Source organism: Panthera leo, chromosome D2 (genome assembly GCF_018350215.1).
Source record: "Panthera leo isolate Ple1 chromosome D2, P.leo_Ple1_pat1.1, whole genome shotgun sequence".
NCBI classification, from domain to species: domain Eukaryota; kingdom Metazoa; phylum Chordata; class Mammalia; order Carnivora; family Felidae; genus Panthera; species Panthera leo.
In genome coordinates this window covers 21,140,427-21,162,476 of record NC_056689.1, presented here as the reverse complement: position 1 = coordinate 21,162,476, position 22,050 = coordinate 21,140,427, and the positions used below count along the sequence as shown (strand labels likewise).

At 41.4% G+C, this 22,050-nt stretch overlaps 1 protein-coding gene across 3 annotated transcripts in view; it reads left to right on the top strand.

The window, feature by feature from the left end:
- CCDC6 (coiled-coil domain containing 6) overlaps window positions 1-22,050 on the top strand; it is a 107,415-nt gene that overhangs the window by 72,677 nt on the left and 12,688 nt on the right. For 2 of the 3 annotated variants that reach the window (XM_042907482.1, XM_042907483.1), the window contains exons 4-7: window positions 9,757-9,860; window positions 11,692-11,852; window positions 17,254-17,410; window positions 18,737-18,837. In XM_042907482.1, the coding sequence (XP_042763416.1) occupies window positions 9,757-9,860; window positions 11,692-11,852; window positions 17,254-17,410; window positions 18,737-18,837 (523 nt within the window). Of the gene's footprint in view, window positions 1-9,756; window positions 9,861-11,691; window positions 11,853-17,253; window positions 17,411-18,736; window positions 18,838-20,721; window positions 21,006-22,050 lie in introns of those variants that run through there. The other variant, XM_042907484.1, reaches the window with a different exon arrangement.

Below are 22,050 nucleotides of genomic sequence, written 5' to 3'. Positions count from 1 at the left end.
GTTTTTGTACCCGTATATATGACTGGGACAAGTTCCATAAGACAACATTTCTTTTGATTCTCTATTGAATTCCATTTCATTTTTAGCAAAATGTAGGTCACAGTGGACTAATTTCACAATCCAATAATAGTTCATGATCTGCAGTTTGAAAATCATGTTCTGCTGTGTGCCATGCTTTCTTGCCCCCACATCTCCATGGATCTGTTTCCTCTGCCTGGACCGCTTTTCTCCCTCGACTGCCCCATTGTCCTTCATCTTACCTGACTTTCCTCCTCCAGGCAGTTAGGGGCGTTTGCTGTAAAAGTATTTACATAATGATCACTATTTCTCTTGTAATACTTGGTACACAAACAGCAACTAGCAAACAATTATACGAAGTGTTTCTTCCCTATAAGTTTTCTAATAAATTGAAGGAGGGAAAGCACAATGTTGACCTCACCACCGTATCCTGGTGACTCACATCTATTAAGCTCTCCAAAAATGGTAGCTGCTGCTGTTAATAATGAAAGTTTCCATCTAATTACTATGGTACTTTACCCTACCCATTTTCCAGCAAAATGAGAATGCATATTATTTGAGCCACAAATGTCTCACCACCTTCCTTGACCTTGTCTCCTCAGTTTATGAGTCAGAATGTGCTCAAGTGTCATTTGTGACCCAGCCCCTTTGGCTTTCTTTTGTGCCCATGCTATAGTTAGTGCATTTGTATGGTACATATCCTGTATTAATTCAGCACATCTTTGTTATGTGCCTGCTCTCTGCACAAACTCTGCTAACAAAGATGATGTTAGGTCCCAGCCTCATGCAGTCTGATCTCCTGTTCCAGGAAGGCCAGTGAAGAGGGATGCTGTATGCATGGCTGTGGTGGAGGGGAGCAGTGAGGCCTCTGTGGTGGCCCCGACCCCCTTTCCCCTACAACCACGGGAGACACCCCAAAGCTCCTTGGCACCGGGTTTAATTATTTGTTAATGGACACACGTGGTTGGATAGATCTAAATCCAGCCTTGTTGCGGAGAAGGAGAGACTGAGAGGAGACAATGGGAGAGAAGACATGCAGTAAAAAGTGAGTGTCAGCACTGTGTGGAGCAGAGATACTGGAGACAGAGAAGAGAGCTCATGAAGAAGATGTGAAATTGAATCCTTCCTCTTTGCTACTGGGCAAGGAAAGAGAAGGAGTTGCATCTTTGGTGTCTTTGAGGGCATAGTTTATCTTTAGAGTCAGCATTTTGCATGAGGCAACCACGTAGCTGTAGGCCTCAGTGGTTACCTTCAGCCTGGCAGCATCAGGTGCTTACAGAGGCTTGACAAGACCCCAGCTTACAGGATCATTGCAGAGGTGACACCCACTTATCCTGGTGTCTCTCACCATCTGTAACCAGCAAATGCAGAGGCTGGGGTTTATTTATTTATTTTTTTTTTTAATTATTTTTTTTTTTTTTTAACGTTTATTTATCTTTGAGACAGAGAGAGACAGAGCATGAACAGGGGAGGGGCAGAGAGAGAGGGAAACACAGAATCTGAAACAGGCTCCAGGCTCTGAGCTGTCAGCACAGAGCCCGACGCGGGGCTCGAACTCACGGACTGTGAGATCATGACCCGGAGGCTGGGGTTTAGAGTGATGCATTTCAATCCTTAGGACAAGATTTAATTTTGTTCTTTTTTTTTTTTTTTTTTTTTTAAGTGAAACAAGGACACATTTAGTGTATTTTAAGTTCTATTAGGAAGAAAGGAGGGGCACCTGGGTGGCTCAGTCGGTTGAGCATCTGACTCTTGATTTCAGTTCAGGTCATGATCCCAGGGTCATAGGATGGAGCCCTGCATTGGGCTCCATGCTGAATGTGGATCCAGCTTAAGATTCTCTGTCTCCCTCTCCCCTTCCCCTGCTTGAGCATGTGCGCGCGCTCTCTCTCTCTCTCTCTCTCTCTCTCTCAAATAAAAATTTAAAGAAAGAAAGGAAAGTTTTAGGTTTCCAACTCTTAGAATAGTTGCTCTTAGTCAAGGATACAAGATGGCCTTTCTGACTTACTTGTATACAAAATAATTCATTCAAAATACAAACCAGTTTTGCATCTTTGGTTGATCTTTTTTTAGTTGCTGTGGAGCCAAGGTATTTTTAAAATTCACAGGGAATGTGGCCCTACTGGGTTCTATTAGAATTCCATTCACATTAACTGCTGCCCTTGCAGATTCTGGCAGTGCGAGGAATCTGGGTAGTACCTGCTGATTTCTGTGTGCCGTTTTTCCCCCCAAAGAACAACCATGTTACTTGGGGTTTACTTCCATTAAAGAGATGAAATTTAGTGACCACTGCATACTTTGAAATTTGATTTCAAGTGCTAATCTCAAATTATGGAAATCATGGGAGTTTTTAATTAAATGTTTATATGAAAATAATCTTGCTCTTTCAAGAAAAATTGGAAGACACAGAAGTACACAAATGATAAAAACATTACCTGGATTACAATCCACCCCTCAAATAACTACTATTCATATTTCTTCTTCATCTTCCCCCTTTTTTTCTTTGTTCTTCTTTTAAAAAAAACTGTAGGGTATTACAATTTGCTACCCTGATTTTATTTTTTAATAAAACATCATAACTTGTGCCTGCACATTTATGCAAAATGCATTAGGGTACAGCCAGACGTAATCATAGTAAATCCTGAAGTTAGCTGGGTGGCAATTTGATTGTAGCAAATCCTTGAGGGTGTTTGGGTTGCTGGAGAAGCCTGGGTACAAGCATCTTACCTACTGCTTATTTGGGAAATCTGGGAAAAAGCCTCAAAGCATAACTGAAAAATTAGTGGAATTTTGTGCCTTGAAAGCAAGCAAGCTGGGGGCACTCCTCCAGTAGTCAAAGGAAGCATCAGTGGGCTCTCTTTTCAGTTGATTTGTAATCCAGAAAACAGGATGTCATGAAGCCAAGGATGTCATGAAGCCAACTGAGAGGTCCCAACTCCAGACTTGGGAAAGTAAACTCTGAGTTCTGTCAAGGACACAGATAAGGAAGTCTTTCTGCAGGATATGGGGGAAAAAATCCCTCAATTTCTTTGCTAGATCTCATTTCAATTAAGTAGAAAAACGCACTGTGTTTCATCTTGTTAGACTTTATTTTGAAGTATCAGATAACACCTGCTATGTGGATCAGTTGGTGCAAATGATGTTGCATAGTGGCAGGGAAAAAATTCGAAATGTGTTTCCTGTGTAAGGAAAGAGATACCTCCCCATGATCCAACAGTGTATTTCTGGTCATGCATGTATGTATGTAAAAACTCTCGCCAGTTAAATTGAAGTCCATTGGTATGTTACAGTAAGGGCAATAACATCCAGAGAGTACTGTACTCAGACTTTCTCGTTGCTTGTGATTTTGAGATGCATGAAATCTGTTTATGACCAGAGCAGTAATTTGGTTGATGACTTAGAAAGGGCATTTTCCTTAGCTAAACATGCATGGCTAATGAATGAATGTCTAAGTAAATCCAACATCTCTGCGTAAGGAAGTGGGATGGATGCAGTAATGACTTTTCATGGCAACTTCCATTTTGGATAAAGCATATCAAGAGAAGTTTCCCTAATGTTATTTTCTTAAGCTTATTTTAGATAATGGACTGGTGGTTGCCACTGATGTGATACTGTATCTACAACATACACTGTGTTATGACTTCTTTCCCAGGTCTTATCCACTGCAGTCTGGATGTGGCAAAAGAATGTACACCCTGTTCCATCAATGGTACTTATGTTAAAAGTCCCCTAGAATTATTTACCCACTATGCAAATTTGTATATTATCCCGGTTAAGTGATGAAAACTTAAGTCCAGAAACCATATGAATCTGAATAATTCTGTGTGTGTTTTTTTTTCATAAAAGGCCTTCATTTCTCAACATCACTGAATAAAAGTTTTAAACTTTAATAAAATTTATTAAACTGGTAAAATGATGAAATAATGTCATTTTTACATGTTAATATTGATGCGATATTAATATTGTCCTGAAGTTCAGTTCATCAGAAAACAAATCTAATTTTTATAGGAGAAGTCTTTGAGAAAATATATTTGGAAGCTGTAGTATAGAAGGTTGACTCTGGGTTATCTGGAAAATTCTCAGAGTATTTCAAGTAGCTGACACTTCACTATTATCCTCTGAGATTTTATTGGCTTATTCTGGATTTTGTATATATAAATTATCATCTTCAGTTAATGGATGTACTGTTAAATTGTACTGGGAACTTTCACTTTTAAGATCAGACATCTTTAAATTTCTTCTGTTACAAAAATAGTAAGTGTTCATTAAAGAATTGGGTGGGAGCAGGAAAAGGCAGGAAGAGAAATTATCACCAATATTCTGTTCACCCAAGGGGCAGCCCTAATTATCTTGCTGTATAGTTCTTTATGTTTTTTTTTTAACATCTTTTTCCTTTTTTTCCTCTATCAGTATATTCCTGATGTACATAGATAGATTTTTCCCTTGTGATTTTGACTTCTTGGACTTAAAAGTGAGCAGCCTTTCTCTCCTTTTTTGTTGCTCTTCACTGACCAGCTTCCCTCGGTTCTTATTTGGCTTTGCATTACACTAGCAGTGGTGATGACCTAGAACTTGGTTTTAATTTTGAAACCAGCCTGCAGCTTGGTTAATCAGATAGGTACCTGGGGGCTCGGTGGTTTATGAACACCTGTCTTAACTCATCTGTAATAAAATCTGTAATAAAAATTGGCAGTTCGGTTTCTTAAAAAAAAAAAAAAAAAAAATTTTTTTTTTTTTTTCTTCAGAAGGCAAGGGTCAGATATCTTCCACCTAGGAGGAGCATTGTCAGGGCTGGGCAAAATTCCAATGATTGCCTGAACAGACACCAAGAGAGGCACTAACAGAGTGTTTTTAAGTTTTACTCCATGTCTGTCGCTTTAATTTGCGAACAAGGCTTTGCCACAGAGTAAGGACCATGATGTATTATTATACTCAACTCTTTTAATGTGAGTTGCCCCTGATCTGTTTTAATAGCCCCCTCATGAATCCTGTTCTTTCCTATGTCTATGTAAAACCTTGATTAACTCGAATGTATTGGCAAAGTAGGATGGGATGAGATCTTTTATTGGCTCTACTCCTTGTAGTAGAAACAAAAGGGTCTTATCCCATTGGGGCTGCTAGAACAACATAGACTGGCTTTGTTTCTCATTTCTCATGGTTCTGGAAGTTGGATCTGGATCCTGGTGTGATGGAGTCCCGATGAGGACCTTCTTCCAAGTTGCAGTCTGCCCACTTCCCCTTGTATCCTCATGTGGGGGAGAGCAGACAGCAGCAAGCTTCAGGGTCTCTCTTGACTTCTAGAAAGGACATGAATCCCATCATCAAGGGGGTCATGACCTCATGACATCAACTAAACCTAATCACCTCCTAAAGGCCCCACCTCCAAATACCATCACATTGGTGGTTAAGGCTTTACCATATGAATTTGGGAGGGGGGGGGGGGACACAGACATTCAGCCATTGAAAAAATACATTTTGTTTTTTTTTTTTACTGTAATTTAGTCATTTTCTGAATATTTACTGTTATTTTCCCAAGTGGTTCTGTTGTATCTCCAGGGTCACCACTTTGAACATCTATAATGGTATTATATAACAAATTGATTGGCAATTGGGCTAAATTATCAATAGCCTTCAGATACTACCTAACTTGGAAAGTTCGGGGGGATTGTTGTGCTAATCCATAGTACCCACTTGTTTTCTTAGGATTTATCTTTCTCTTTTAGGAAAAAAAAATCTAGTCAACTAAGAGTTTGGTTAATATAGGTCTTCGAGGACTCTGTGATTTCTTTTTTATTTATTTATTTATTTATTTAAAAAAAATTTTTTTTAATGTTTATTTATTTTTGAGACAGAGAGAGACAGAGCATGAACAAGGGAGGGTCAGAGAGAGAGGGAGACACAGAATCTGAAGCAGGCTCCAGGTTCTGAGCTGTCAGCACAGAGCCCGACGCGGGGCTCGAACTCACAGACTGTGAGATCATGACCTGAGCCGAAGTCGGCCACTTAACCGACTGAGCCACCCAGGCACCCCTGTGATTTCTTTTTTAAACATGGGGTACTCTCCTTACATTGTCACCACCTAAACTACCCTCTCCTGTATGTTGTAACAAACTGTGTGTCTGTGTTCTGTTTGTATGATAGCTCTTATTTCATGGGCATTTCCCTCTCTTTTATTATCTTGGATTAGTTGTAATGGGCTGCCTTCCAAAATTTGTTTTTTAAGCCATAGGTTTGGGGCTCAAAATATATTTTCCCATGGAAACAAGGATAATATTGTTAGACTAAAACTTTTTAATATAGATTGAACAAAGTTCACTAAGACCTTCCAAGATTCTAGGATTGAACACGATGGTTGTTAGGCCGAAGTTCTCCTGAGGCTTTTTGGCTAACCATTTCTTTCTCATACCTCTGCCTCCAGTGTCCCAGTTCTCTTTAAATCGGAAAATGCTGCAGTGAGAAAGAAGTGTGATGGTGTTTGGAGCCATCTCTCGGCCACCCCCTACCTTTTGCTTTTTTGGTAATGGGTCAGTATCTGCCCACTGAGAAGATACAGATAGGATGGGCTGTGAATTCAGATGAGCCAGCTAGATTTATTATACTCAAAGTTTATCCACTAAAGTTTCTATATTTATTTTGGGAACATAATAAGAACTCCTGGTCTGACATTAATTAACTTGCAATGGAAAGGAGAGCTACTGAAGAGAAGAAAAGAATTTGGCAGTCCATTGAACTGACTTAATTATAAAGCAGGCTTTCAAATGAGTATTATACAAATCCGTGATATCCATTGGTGCTGAGTGCTCCCAGAATCAGCAGTCAGAGTGGCTTGGGTTTGCCCGAGAATTTGATGTTGGCGATAGATGAATGGGCGCCTGTTGTACGAACACTGAATGTAAAAAGCCCTCAGGTATTACTAGGAAGGAGTTGGGGAGAGGATGACAGTTAGAGACCAGCATAAGGAAAGCAGTGTGTCACTGGGCCGATGTTTCCATTCAGGCAAGACTCTCTGACTTCCTACTCTGTAAACTCAACATACACTGTCAGTTTTGAGGACTGTCTGGTATCAGGACAGTGCAAGCATGGAAAAATCTACTTCTGTCTGAATCGGCAGAGCTGGTGTGTATGCTCTGGCTCCAGATGTATAGGTTGTGGAATTAGACAAGAGGTGGAAGGGCAACTCTGATCCAGAACTTAAGAGAGTATTAATCATAATCATAATTAATCATGATAATATCATTTCCTCTAACTTCTTTGCCCTTTAGTGTCAGAGCTCCTCAGCAATGCAGAAAAGTTGAGATTTTTAATTTTTTAAAAGCATTCATTCATTCATAATTCATTTATTGAAAAGTTGAGATTTTTTTAAAACTGAAAAAACCCTGAAAGACCCTACCCTTTCTAAGGCTTAAAGATAATGTGGACTCCTACAGCACTGCCCGCCTGTGTAATGAAACCCCTGCGTCTGAGCCATTGAGCTGCGGCCTCCTGTGTCGTCTGCTTCGTGGAAGTAAGTTCATAGAGCATTGGTACAGCAAACCCAGCTTTCACAGGAAGCCTTGGTTCACTGAAGGCAGTAAATTGATAACTTGTAGCTCAACCAGTAGGTGCTGAAAAGAACCTGAGACTCACGTACCTTTTCTGCTTGTTTCTCCCGCTCTCTTACCTGTGTCGGCATCGTGTCAGACTCCTAAACTACCCTCTGCTCTGCTGCTCCCAAGAATTGTTGGCTCGCAAATCAGAATAACTTACCCTAAATCTTACTTTCCCTTCAGGATCCCCATAGTTGAGGGTTGGACAGGACCCAGTTCTTTTGGCCACCGTGGTAACTGCTCCCACTCCTATCCTGGTGATATCGCTTTGCCAGAGTCACATGATCTCCCAGGGCAGTGGTCCCTTGGCGCTGAAATGAAAGGATGGCCTTAGATGGTTCTCTTGCTCCCCCCATCTCTAAGGGTCTGGAGCTGAACTGGCTCAGACTGAAGACAGCTGCCATCTTAAGCCTCACAGAGAATGATAGTGGCTAGTCCTGGAGGGAACCACACAGGTCAGGTAGGCCAGGCTTCTCATTTAGTGGATAAGGATCTGCTCACAGCCACATGCTTAGTAAGTTGTACACGGGTAGAGACAGCTTTGTCTTGATTTTGCTTTTCAGAGTTATTGATTAGCATTATGCATGATTACTCTAAAATTAAAAGCAATTTGGTATAAGTTTACTAGGCATCCCTATGGTAAAACAATTCCTAGCTTGAAATTTTCCTTGCTTGCCAAGTACTCTCTATAATGCTTTTAGTTAAACATGGGAACAGGATCCTTACAGGGTAAATGCCTTGGAATTTTGTTTCTTTAAAAAAATGGCTGTAAATTGTACTTCAAAGCTTGGCTAAACATGTGGTCAGTGCAGAGAATCACGCAGTTTAATAGGTGTTCCATGAGCTGCTCCAGGGTTTCTCCCGGTTGCTGCAGGTTGAAAGTATCTGACATTCCGAAGAGCATTTGTGCATTCGCGTGCTCCCAGCTTCACTGCACAGAATGCTTCTGACTTGTTCTGAGTCCCCACCACCCTCCCCACCCCCATGCAGGGAAGGTATTTCTAAGCTGTATTTTCATTTGACCATGTGATCTTGGTTTATTCACTGTTAATAAGATCTGCTCTGGTTGCTTTAAAAGCCTACGGTTTATACATGGTACTGGTCTCATTTTACTGTGTACACAGGGACCTCTGATCAGTGAGGAGTCTCTGTGACCTGCTAAGGACATCTTTGCAGCTGTGCAATCAGAAATAATTTGTTGACTCGGTGATTGAAAAAGTGAATTGCTACTGGTTGAAGAGACAGCACAGGGGCAGTACCATAGCCATTCTCTCTTAAAAAAAAAAAAAATCTGTTACAATTATTTAATATCTCAAACATGTAGAGAAGTGTAAGAATGATATAACACATTCTCTCTACTGTGGCTGTGGAATTTAGCATTGCACTCTCTATCCCTCTTGCCAGCCTTGTTTTTCTTCATCTCTCTTTTGCTCTCCACCAAAGTATATAACTTATTTCACTTACTATCTATGCCCCCACTAAAATGTAAGTGTCATGAAGGGCAGAAAATTCTGATTTTTTGGTTCCCTGCCAGTGGCCTTGTTCACAGTATTCACATATTGTCCAGTATTGATTGATTAAATGAATTTTTCCATGTTTGCTTCTTTTCATGGAGTAGAGTGATTTGGGGGTTTCCTTTGCAGCTGCATACTTTCCCCCAAATCAGATCTTTCTCTTCCCTACCTCCTCAGAAGTTACTAGTATTGTGCATCCTTTAATCAGTATGTAGAATTGTCTTGAGGTGTTTGAGTTCTTTATATACATGGTAATATAACCTTTCTGGTTTAACATTGAGCTACATGCAGAACCTGGGGGGGGACAGACCCAGATAAATCCTGGTGTGAGTGGTAAGCACAGCTCCCCCAGACCCTCTTTAAAGAAGATTTTCGTGTGTCTTGACTAAATGCTGAAACAAGCAGTGTGATTCATGTACCAGAGGGCAATGAAGCATTCACATCAAAGAGTGAACCTGTCTCAGTTTTCCCAGTTGAAATTTAAGAACTAGATGCGCTTAATGTGTCTGTGCCAGGAAACTGGCCATTTCTTTGCAGATTTCTCCAAGCGAGGGAGTCCTAATGGTCCAATCAAAAAACCTCATTAACAAGGTTTAAATGGCCTACTATTCTCAGTAAAACTTTTTCCCTTCCTTTAGTTGAGACGAGAGAAGATCGACCTTGAAAATACTTTGGAACAAGAACAAGAAGCACTAGTTAATCGTCTCTGGAAAAGGATGGACAAACTTGAAGCGGAAAAGCGGTTTGTTTAGTCTTGCTGTTCAGTACGGTGTGTGTGCATGTCTGGGGTGCTGAGCTGGGTGTGACAAGGATAACAGAAGGGGCATTGTGATGCCCTGGGTGATGCACTCATTCATTAATTTGCCAAACCAAAAAAGTGTTAACAGCTTTCTGAACTCTTCTCATGCTGGTCACCTCTTTATATTTCTCTCTTATCGTCCCAGTAAAATTTCCTTTCATTTGGGGTTAAAGGTTATGAAGAGATTAGCTAAGGTGCTATTTTTCACCTTTAAATTGTTTGAAAGATGGTTGCAATTTCAACTTTTTACCTTGTTGAACTGGCTCCCCCAGTTTTCTAAAGTGGTTAGGATGTATATTGTGTACAGTTAATGATTACACATCTCTAGAATGTATTTCATGAGGAAGGCTGAGATTTTAACAGGAAAATTATCGATTTTAAAACTTACTGTGAAAAACTTGATGTAGTTAAGGTTAGGAATTGTGCTAAAAGTAGGTACATGGATGTGAAATGTCATTCAACAGCAAATGTTTCTTGAACCGCTTTATGCAAAACACTGTCAGGCCCTAATTTCTAAGTACTATGTACTTTGCGGGGGTGATGGAGCAGGGCTTGAAGAATGGCAGGGAGGTTCTGTATGTGGGATGTGTTCATGGGTATGGAAAGGGAGTTTTTTAAAAATGTTCATTAAGCTACTTCACTAGGATCTTTTGTTTGCTAACCAGAGTCCTTTTGCCGTAACTATTTGGTCTGCATGAACATCCATAAGTTATTTTGAGTTCATCTCTAAATTTGCAAAATATAGTCCTGTCTTTAAGTGAAAAATAGAGCTCTATCCCTGGGGGAAATATTCAAGCTGTAGGTGAATTGGCTGTTTTGCATTATTGTAGTGGTACTAATAAATTGAATTATTAAAAGTTACTTAAAATAATAAATGCAGGGATCATTACAGTATTTAACATACCAGTTTTCTCAACAAGGGCAGGCCTGAAGGTGATTCACAGTTTGCATTTGGGCAAATTTAAAGGTGAAAAGTTAAAAACCAAACCAAAACCCTAGCAACTTATAAAAGGGGACTTGGAGGTCCATTGTCAGTCTGCCTTCCTTTGCAGAATGCAGCTGGAGGTTTTGTATAGATAAGTACCAGAGTATTGTGTTAAGTAATATGAAATTATCATCTGTAGGTCAAAAGTTGTTGAATATTCACATTCCATGTGCTTCAAACTAATGATAATTGGTAGAGAAGGTGGGACCACCAATTATTAACCCAGTGATTTTGGTTTTATTTTGTTCTTTATCTTTTTGCCTCTGCTATGGCCAAAAGCAAAGGGCCTTCAGCCCAGTTTGTCATGCCGTTAGGATTGGTTTTTCAGGAGGGAATTTTATAAGTGGAGTCTATGTGAAGCCACCTTCCAAGGGGGTTCATAATATGGAGATTGTAAGTTTCACCAGCACTGAGTGAAATTTCTTTAGTCAACCATACAAATCAATATGATGAATGTTTAGGTAGCAGATAATTCTGAGTGCCTACTGTATGCCAGGCATAATAAGCAGACGCAGACATTGCAGACTTTCTCGCTAATGCTTAATTATCAGTGGTCCCTGAAAAGAAAAAAAAGGGTGGATCCTACAGCCCTGCCCTTTGACCTTGACTGGATCCTACTAGGTAAGGGAGCTCAGAAGTAGATATAAAATGGGCAGAGGAGTTTGGCAACCCTGTGAATTCCGGTGATTTACAGGAGTTTGCTATTAAAACAAACCCTCCAGCTAGTAGGTTGTTTTGTCTTTTAAGGCAACCTGTTTTTCATTGTTGGAATTTTTCTTTTCACTGAAGAATCCTGCAGGAGAAATTAGACCAGCCGGTCTCTGCGCCCCCGTCGCCTAGAGACATCTCCATGGAGATAGACTCTCCAGAAAACATGATGCGCCACATCAGGTTTTTAAAGAATGAAGTGGAGAGGCTGAAGAAGCAGCTGAGAGCCGCTCAGTTACAGCGTATGTAGCCTCTGATTTCACTGGTCTTCTGAGTACAGAATTAATCCATTTCCCAGTTGCAGGATTTTACCAGTATTTACCATTGAATTTGCATAAATCAAATCCATACTGTATTTCATTACCAGTACATGTGTCTAGAAATCTTTCTATCATCCTGGAATAGATTATTTTTGAAAGTATTATAGTGGGACAAGGCAAATAGTTTAGAATACTTCTAGAAAATCAAATAATTTGAGGAGAGTCCAGAATCAGGCACTATTATTAATCTTCTGTCCCATGTTCATCTCTAAGATTGCAGTAACAAATGTACTTTTGGGGAATTAAGGCAGAGAATATAGTATTTATTTTCCTTACTACTAAACTTTAGCATCAGATAACATCTGTTCATCATACTTGAGGAATAAATGCTTTAAAAATTTATACTGATTATTTTGGAAAAGGTCAAGATGTTGAGTTAGAAATCAAAGGAACTAGATTTCTGAACACTTGCCTAGGGCACTATGTATTTGCTTGGGCTTCTCCTGTTTATGCAGTTGGGTTGCTCATATGGGTCTGAATAGACCTTGTAGTGAAAGGTATGCAGGGAAAAGTAGCTGTCCTTCTCACCCCTGACCCCAACCACCCAGGTCTCACAATTACACAGTTTTTATTTATTTCTTCTTCCAGATAAACTTATTTTATACAAAAAGTAGCACAATGAACACACTCTTGTATTTTTCTTTTTTTTACTTACTGTATCTTGTAATTTTTTCCTTGCTAATACATAGAGATGTCTTACTCCTTTTCTAAAAGGATGCTTGGTATTTGGTTAAGTGGATATACTAGTGTCCCCGTACCCCCAGTTTCACTTCCCGTGGTGTCCATTACCTGTGGTCAACTGCAGTCCAGAGGCAGATGGTTCTCCTCCTGACTTAGCGTCAGAAGGTCAGTAGTAGCCTGATGATATGTCACATGCCTGTGTCATTCACCTCACTTCCATCTCCTCATGTAGGCATTTTATCATGTCACATCATCACAAGAAGGGTGAGTACACACAGTAAGATATTTTGAGAGTGTCAGAGACGAAGACCTTCCCTTGCCCTTCAAGGTCCTTCTAGTCGGACTAAGAATCAAATTGACATGAGACAGATTAACAGGAGAAAATCAAATTTAATAGCATACGTACGGGAAATCTACAGGCAACATGAAGCTTATTTGGACAAAGGGAGGAGGGTTCTGAAGATACAAAGGAGAGACAGACCATCAGGAGGAAGGTGAGAGGAGATGTTTGGAAAACAAAGCCCTATTATGTAGAGAAGTTTCTTAGGTAAAGAGGAATCTCTGTTTATAGCTCTCTTTCTGGTACAAGCAGGCATTGGAGGGGAAGGTAAAGAGCTTTTCCTAAATCTGCTGGGTTTGGATTGCTTTTACTTCAAAGTAATGTTCGTGCCAAAGTGGCCCATCTTGGGTGGCCTACCCTCCCTACAAGAGAGACGGAGACAACTTCATGTAGCTATAATTGTTGTTATAATTGTTCTGTTTTGTTTTTACTTTGTTGACCTCTTACTGTGCCTAATTTAGAAATTAAACTTTATCATAGGTGTGTATATTGAGGAAAACACCTAGTATATGTAGGGTTTGGTGCCCTCCTTGGTTTCAGGCATCCACTGTGGGATCTTAGAGTACATCACCCTTGGATACCTTATACCATAATTTAGTTAACACCAGTTGTGATGCTGCAACCACAGTGGACATCTGTGTCCACACATTTGATACCTGAGCAAGAGCATCTTCAGGAGAAACTCCAGAAGTGGATTTGTTGAGTCACGTGAATATGCATTTAAAATTTTGGTGATTCATACCTTAACATTGTCTTCTCTAAAGTTCACTGCAGATTCTAGTCCAGTAGTGCATCTGGGATGGTGACTCAGGATCATCCTTGGAACCTTTAAAAAACAATGTTCATTTCCTCTTGTTGCTGTAACAAATGACTGCAAATTTAGTAGCTAAAAACAACACAAATATATTACCTTCCAGTTCTGGAGGTCTATAGTCCAAGATATCTCTCACTGGGCTAAACTCAGGCTGTCAGCAGGGCTGGTTTCTGGTAAAAGGCTCTAGAGAGACTCTGTTTCCTTGTTTTTTTCCAGCTTCTAGAAGCTGCCTGTACTTTTGGGTCATAGTTCCTTCTTGCATTGGCATCACTTCTACCTGCATCTAGGATTGCATCTTTTCACTCCTGCTCCCCTGCCTCCTTCTTACAAGGACCCTTTGATTACCTTGGGCCCAGCCAGATAATCCACGATAAATTCCCACCCCAAGGTCCTTAACTTCGTCACAGCTACCAAGTCCCTTTTGCCATGTAAAGTGACATAATCCCAGGCTTCAGGGATTAGGATGTGGACATCTTTTGAGGGTCCATTATTCTGTCTAACCTCATACAGGATTCTGGGCTTACTCTAGGAGTAGAACCTGGTCCTCCATTTGTTTTAATACAAAGAATTCTGATGTGTACCTCGGGTTGAAAACCACTACATATATTACATGAAAACAAATCAGTTTTCAAATACTAGTTATGTTAGGATATTTTTTGAGTTTTTGGTGTGTCAGACAGATGTCTTTTAGCCCCTTTCTGAACTTCCTCCAGTGCTGTCAGTTTACAGTTCTTTCTCATGTATACTTATGCCCCAGACAAAACTTTTAGAAGAAATTGGGGAAGAATTTTTCATTCCCATAACTTTCTTCGTAGGGCACTATTTGGTCTTTGAAGAGACTGCAGATGACTACAGGAGCATCCATAAGTGCTATTTCAATTTCATGTGGGCAGAGAAAGCTGAATGGAAGAAGGGGCATGTGGCTCCCTGCTGCTCACATTTGGTCTGGATTGGTTGAGAAGATGAGTTAGTGACTTTCCTTCATCCTCCAGAGGTCAGATACCCACCCCACCTCTCTGCCATGCTGCTGGGACAGTTGGCTCCTTACGCTCCAAGGCCAGCGGTATCAAAACTTGAACCTCTCTCCCAATAGTTCTTCAGCTCTGGATAAACATGAAAATCCCCTGGGGGCTTTTCAATATCCAGTGGAGAGGCTTTATCCTCAGGATTCAGATTTGTTTGGGGTAGGATCCGGGCATCAGCATTTTCTAAAAGTGTAAACTTGAAAGGGGATGCAAAATGTACAGGCCACCTTTGGATCATATGGGAACTGCCTCTTTGGAGTCTGTCTGGAAGTCATCCTCTATTGATGCTAACTTTGTGACTAAGTGTTCCAAGATGGCTGAAAATGGGGGAAGCATCGACTGTGCCCCCTGAGTCCTGGGAACTCTGTGAGAGAGCGTGAGAGGGTGGTGACTCACTCATGGGAGTAAATCCAGTCTCTTGAAATCCAGTGTGGTGGTGTGCCAGCAGAGGGCACCCAAGGAATACCGTGGTGTCAGCCATCTGCTGCTAGCGCTGTAACACTCAGAGGTGTTGGGCCTGGTGCTTTCTCTGTCCTCTAGCTTCTGGGTTAATTGCCCAACTGCCATGAAAGTCCTCCAGCCATCACTCCTGCTGACTGATGTTCTTGTGTATAGATTATTAAGTATTCCCCTACTGATTTCCTCGGATGCTAAAGGATTGCATCTGAAAGACAGTGTTTCTTTAAATGATTGTTCTTGAAGCCTCATAAATCCTCAGTTCTCTGAAGCTTTCCTATTTATGGAAAAGAAAGGCAACTTGCTCCAACAGCCATCCCTCTTGTTCTAGAAACAATAATACTCCAAGGGGCCAATCTAGTGCTTCCTGTAGAGCTAGTGAAAAATTCTGCATGCTTGCATATTTGGGATGAAATAATTTAAATCATTTATATTAAAAGTGTACTTTGTAAATATTTTCCCAGCATGCCTTCAATTAAAGAGATTTTTGCATCTGGATTAGACAGCAGGGTTTCTGGTTATATTGAAAACAACTGAGGGATTTAGTGTTTAGTGCACATAACTGTTTAATAATTTTGGTATTTTTATTTGTATTTCTAAAATAAGGGTATTCAAGAACTTTTATATGTTCTGTAATGATGTGGTCTTAGAAATCATTGAATACTTAGCATCAAAAGTCATTATTTGCTAAAACATCAGAACTTCATAGAAGTGCTTAAAACTGAAAGTAATTTGGACTGGAGAGTTGAAGTAGGGTCACTTTGTGGGGAAGAGGTGGTCAGTGTGGCATTCCACACCTTCCTTCCTTCTTAAATTTGGAGTGGGCTAGTAATATGGAGCAATAGTTTATAGGACTGTTTCCTCAGCATGACCATGACCGCTCTGAGTTTGTAGCTATTTTTTAGAAATGAGAAATAGGTGGAGATTTTATTTTTCCCAGGATGTTCATTGGCTGAGGGAGGGAAAAAGGATGGAAGCAAGAAGATGGGTTGACCCTACATTTTGTATTAACATTATTTTGGTGACTTAGTAACAACACATTCTGTCAGATGTAAACCAGCAAAGGGCTGGGGTGGTCACGTTTTACTGTTAATTGGAATGGTGCCAGAAAGTACCCCACAGTCCTGCACAGAGTGATCTCAGAAGGGCGGGGGTTGTGAAAGCTCCAGAGAATTCAGCACAAGGACATTGTAGAGCCCCATGAAGATGTCAGTTCCACATTTCAGATTTCTGTATGGAGAATCTGATGGGCTTGGCTTGGGTCCATCTAGCCCTGAGGCTAATTGACCCTGGTCCAGGAGAGGGTACTGTAGCAGAGGCCTCGCTCTGTGGGGCAGCTCCTGAGGAACGGGAATTTGTCATAAGCAGGACTCCGTTCCTGGAGCCTACCTGCACACGGGTCTGTACCTGCAGTCTGACTCAGGCTGTGCATGAGTCAGGGAAGTAGAGTCACACACACCCGGAAAGTTAGACGTGACCTATTCATCTAAAGCTATTCACTACGTCAATTTCTATTTTTATAAAGAGAATTCTAACCTACCGCGTGTTCTAGTAGCCTGGTTCTCACTGGTGTGCTAACAGGCTGATGGGCTCCCTCTGTGTCTGGAGCTGAGGGGCAGCAGAATTGGTGCCTCCTCGAGGGGAGCCCAGGGCTGACGCAGTTTCCCTGGGTGGCCCCCTCCCCCCTCGGCTCCAGCGGCGCCCTTACTTGGCTCCAGCTCCACCATTTCCTCTTCCACAAACATCACTTTAGAAGGCAAGTAAGTGGGAGTGAAGGTACCTAACTACTCCGAGTGCCGCTTTGTATGCATGTGTTTTTCTAAATGCAAACCGTGGGTAAACTTCAACATGAAGGGGAAGCCTTAGATCCAGATCTCCCCGGGCAAGAGGGTAGGGGTGGGGAGAGCCGCTGCCTCAGCATTGCTGCTGGGCGGCCTTCACAGTACACGTGGGGGTGTGACGGCGCCTGCTCTGGCCGTGGTCTAATGGAGAGCTCTGGCCTTTCAGATTCCGAGAAGATGGCGCAGTATCTGGAGGAGGAGCGCCACATGCGGGAAGAGAACTTACGGCTGCAGAGGAAGCTGCAGAGGGAAATGGAGAGAAGGGAAGCCCTCTGTCGGCAGCTCTCTGAGAGCGAGTCCAGCCTGGAAATGGATGATGAAAGGTGTGCACGTCCTCTGAGCCTTGTGGAAAAATAAAGGAAACCAGGCCCCCGAGAGGTCTCCCTTTGCATCCCGCTGGATGTGGAAGGAGATGGCTCGCGCTCGCCGCGGTGACCGCCGCATCCAAGCAGATGCTGAGGATGGGGAAGTGAAGAGCATTGGCCATTTTCCTTAATCACAGACCGAAAAAAAAAAAAAAAAAAAAAAAAGGTCTTTTCAAAGTTACTACTTGGTAGTAGTAGTCTTAGTTGAGCAGCTATACTCTATACTGAACTAGGAATGACAATGTCACATTTGAGAGAAAGAAAATAGTTGGAAACTTGAGATGTCTCCAAGTTGTTTATTCCTTAGAGATGAAGAGGTGTTTTTCATTGCCGAGCAGGATGTAGGTGCCACCACGGTGGGCTGCCCTGGAGGGACAGGAAGAGTCAACAGTGGGTAGCTGAGAGATGCATGTGAAATTTCGGAGCCTGGTTTTCTTTAAGCCAAATAAACCAGCATGGAAGTGGCTGTGTTCATGTTCTCATAAACTGATTGACAACCAGGGCTGAGATCTTCCCTGGCATAAAGATGTCTGCACACACGGCCATTTCTTCCTTTGGCTGTATGGCCTCAGAAGGTTAGCTTACTGGGAGGTCTCCCAAGCAGAAATGTCTCCTTGTCAGCATTCTGTGCTTGTTCACAGCATAAAGGCTGACTTCCCTAACAATCACGCCTGAGTATTCTCAGGTCTGATGTGACTTCCACATCCAGGAGGAATGGCGTGGCCAAGTGTGGCTGCGGTACCTGTGCTGTGCTAGTGTCTGTTACTACATTCTAGCGTGTGACTGTTTGTTAAGCAAAGCTTGTCTTGTAAATGACTTCCAGTTCATGGGAATACCATTATCTTTAAGCTTTAATTTGATGACATAAATCTTAGAGGGCTTGTTTGGTTTTGAGTTTCAAATAATAATTTAAATGTAGCCATTAAAGCATGGATGTGTCTGTAATTCTTGGGATAGCAGAGGTAGACTTCTACATAGCTGTTGTGTGAGGAAGGAGAGCCCAGTCCTCTCTGTTGACTGGAGCAGCTCTGTTGGCAAGCCTCCACCTGGAGCTAGAACATTCCAAATTCCCTAGCCCGTACCCCTAGAGAGAGGACTTTGCCAAGCGGTGGAGCTGTGTGACCCCCAAGTCCACTTTATACATGTCTCCTAGCTTTATACATCACTCTCTAAATACCCAGAGTTTGACCTCAAAATATGAACCCCCAACATTTTCTCATAGGAGCTCTCTTAGGAACTACTGAAGTGCAGACTGTTCTGATAATCTCCCCCCTCTCCTCTTAGGTATTTCAATGAGATGTCTGCACAAGGATTAAGACCTCGCACTGTGTCAAGCCCGATCCCTTACACACCTTCTCCAAGTTCCAGCAGGCCTATATCACCCGGTAAGTACACGTCCTCAGCTACTTCTGTGACTGATATCTGGGACATCTAATAGGCATCTCCAAATATGTTCCCCTCCAGCGTATAAAAATCTTGTAAACAGAGGGAGAATGGTCCTGTGTTTTTCAGAAACAGCTAAAACAAATCACTATCAAGACTGAGTTTTAATCTGAAATTTTTAAGCATAAATTTTATTGTGCCAGCTGGTGTTTTTAGATTGTTTGTTATTGTTTAAAAAGAATTTAACTCCAAAAATTCTTTTTAAAAAGACAGTCTTAGACTGATTTTAAGTGCCTGTGGATTGACAAAGCATTGGATAGATGTTTTCTAAGATGGATCATAGCATATCTCCTGTGGGTTCTATTGTTGTACGTATGTTATCTCATTTTTATCCTCAGAATAGTTCATGTAGGCATCATTTTTCTCATGTTAAAATTGAGGAAGCAGTGATTCAGAAATTCATTGGCTATTGGTCTTAGATCCAAGGAAATGGCAAGGCAGGGTGGCTCTTATTTCCAAAGGTTGTATTCTTTTGAGCACAAGCTGCCTCCTGATAGTCCCACTGATGGGTGAGTGGGACCGGGCCCTAGTAGGCAGGCCATGCAAGAAGGAACTGGCCTTGCTTTTGGCTTTGCTTCTGCATCTGGCTTTGCTCCTCAGAAGCCTTTCCCTCAAAGGCGTGCTTGTCTTCATCTGACCCCGAAAACTCTCTCCCCGCAGGGTCTCTGGCTCAGAACCAGCACAGCGTGGGGCTCTCGGGCCAGGAGGGCAAGTAAATGATCCAGCAAGGAAGAAAGAGGAAGCCGGGGGCGGGGGTGGGTGAGTGGAGCGGAGGGAGGAAAGAAAAGGTAGCAAGCCAAAGGATTGTGTCTTGTGACTGAGGGGACGAGTCTGAGTTTCTTGTCCTTGCTGGTAAACAGATTTTAAACAGAGTTGGGGAAAAAGAGTGTGGGGGGGAGGAGTTTCACAGCGGAATAACGCGAGGTGTCTGCTTGGAAGAGTGGCACAGGAAAGGCTTTGTGATTTTGGAAAGTAAAACAGCTACATGTTAGGTACAGCCTCACCTTGTCTGTTGCAACACTGACAAAGAGGAATGCCCTTCAGGTGGATGAGGGGAAATGCTACAGTAATGCACGTTGCCACAGACATGCTGTGAGGTTAGGATCTCAGCCCTGTGCTATACTGCTGTGACCTTTTTTTGTCTGTTTTTTAAGAGGAGAAATCAAAAGCATGTCCAGCACAAAGCATGGCAACTTTTGTCTGGTTCAGGCAGGGTAAAGAGGAGCTGTTTGCAAACCAAAAGGACTTCGTATCATAGATCAATGCATGATCATCTCCCCCTTGTTCTTGCCCAAAAGGATGTTCTGGAATCTGTTTCTCCTGTTCTCTCGTGGCCTTTAAATCTCTCCAAAAGCTCCTCTGCCTTGCTGCCTCTCAGTTTTCCCCAAATAATGCTTGGGTTTCATTACCATGATAAAAGTCTTTGCCTTCTGATTTATTGATATAAAAGGAAGGCATGCATTAGGAAGAAGCAAGATGGGGGTAGCTTTTATAGTTGATGGTGATGTTGATTCATATGAAGTATAATTTAGCCTTCTGTTTGATTTATTTAAACCTGAAGAAATCCTTAGAGACATGTATTTTCCAATTCATTAAACCTAATGTGGTCATTGAATAAAAAAAAAAAAAAGCAAAAGTCAGACCTTGGCTGGGAATATTAACTTTTATTGTAACAGATCTTCTATAGGAAGATCTTACTCTGTGTACATAATTTTGACTGTCACTGCACCTGTCCTTGTAGTGTGGGACGTGCCTGTATAGATAAGCCATTTGCTCTTTCCTTAAACTAAGTAATAAGTAACACCTAGATTTTTTTTTTCTTTCAGCCAGCCTAAGTGAGAAGAACATGTGTGTCTTATTTTAAGCTCGATAATATCATCGAAGTTGATTTTATCTCGTACTTGGCAACAGAATTACTCCTAATCTAGTCCCTTGCTGTCCCATACGTAGTTCATCAGCAGAACGTGAATTTTCAAGTTTGCTTTTCAATTTAGTTTTTATTGGAAGAAGTTGTGGTTCTTTGTATTAAGAATCTGTAATCACTTTCTTAGTAGAATTATATTATTCATAAAAATAGTTTCCATTTCCATGCTAAGCATTTTGGCTCGTTTCTTCCTTTACCATTTCTGATTAACATTGGCAATCTCGGGTTTCATCAAGCTGTTGAAATGTTTTAAGTTCTCTTTCAGTTTGACTGAAAAGTGTATTTCCTAGAATTTATGAAAGATCCTTTTAATAATATGTGGTGTTACATATGTGGATTATATATGAGCAAAGTATTACTTGTCAACAGTTATCTTTCAGGTTGTCCATTATTTGATGCAGCCTGACAAAAGACACTCCCAATTAGCATATTTTGATGTGCCTAAATCAGAGATGGGGACTAAGGAAGTTTGAAAAAGGGTCTACACCCCAGTAGCAACAAGCATACTCACTGCTCAGATCTTGGTTTTTAATTCCATTCTCCAATGAAAAGAACTGGATGTTTCTAGGGTTTAGAGAAGGGGATATACAGGATGAACCTGAAAAATCTGATAATGCTGCCAAGTAAGGAGGTGCTCAAGAAACAAGATGAAAGTATGTGAAAGAGATCCAGGAGCCAACCAAAAGAGCTCCCTGAGGCCAAAGCTGGAACCGTTGGAGCAACACAAGAAATAATGTCATGCTGGGTTATAACCCAAACATAAAACAAACATCCATGAGTTCATACTAATATAAATAAGTGACTGAATAAGTAAATAAGGGAGAAGAGACAAATCTCCCATACAGAAGAATTCCAAATAATTTTTGGATACTCTATTGTCAAGGCAGTGGAAATAACTCTTCACTCTTTTAAGCGTGGGCTGCACATAAGGTCTTCCTTCCAAAGAATAAGTATGGAAAGGGGAAAAAAAGAGTAACATTACCATGGAGGAACCTGATATATGTGACCTCAGCCAGGCCATCGGGGTCCACATCGACAATGGGGAGCCTTGTCGGGAGTGTGTATCCTTGATGTGAAAATGGCATTTCACCTCTGTGGTCTTACTCTGTAAACACCCGTAACCCCAGCTGAGCCATGTGGAAAACATCAGACACATCCTGATTGAAGGATAGTTTGTCTATAAAATACCTCATCAGTATACCCCAAATCTAACAAGCTCCTCAAAAACAGG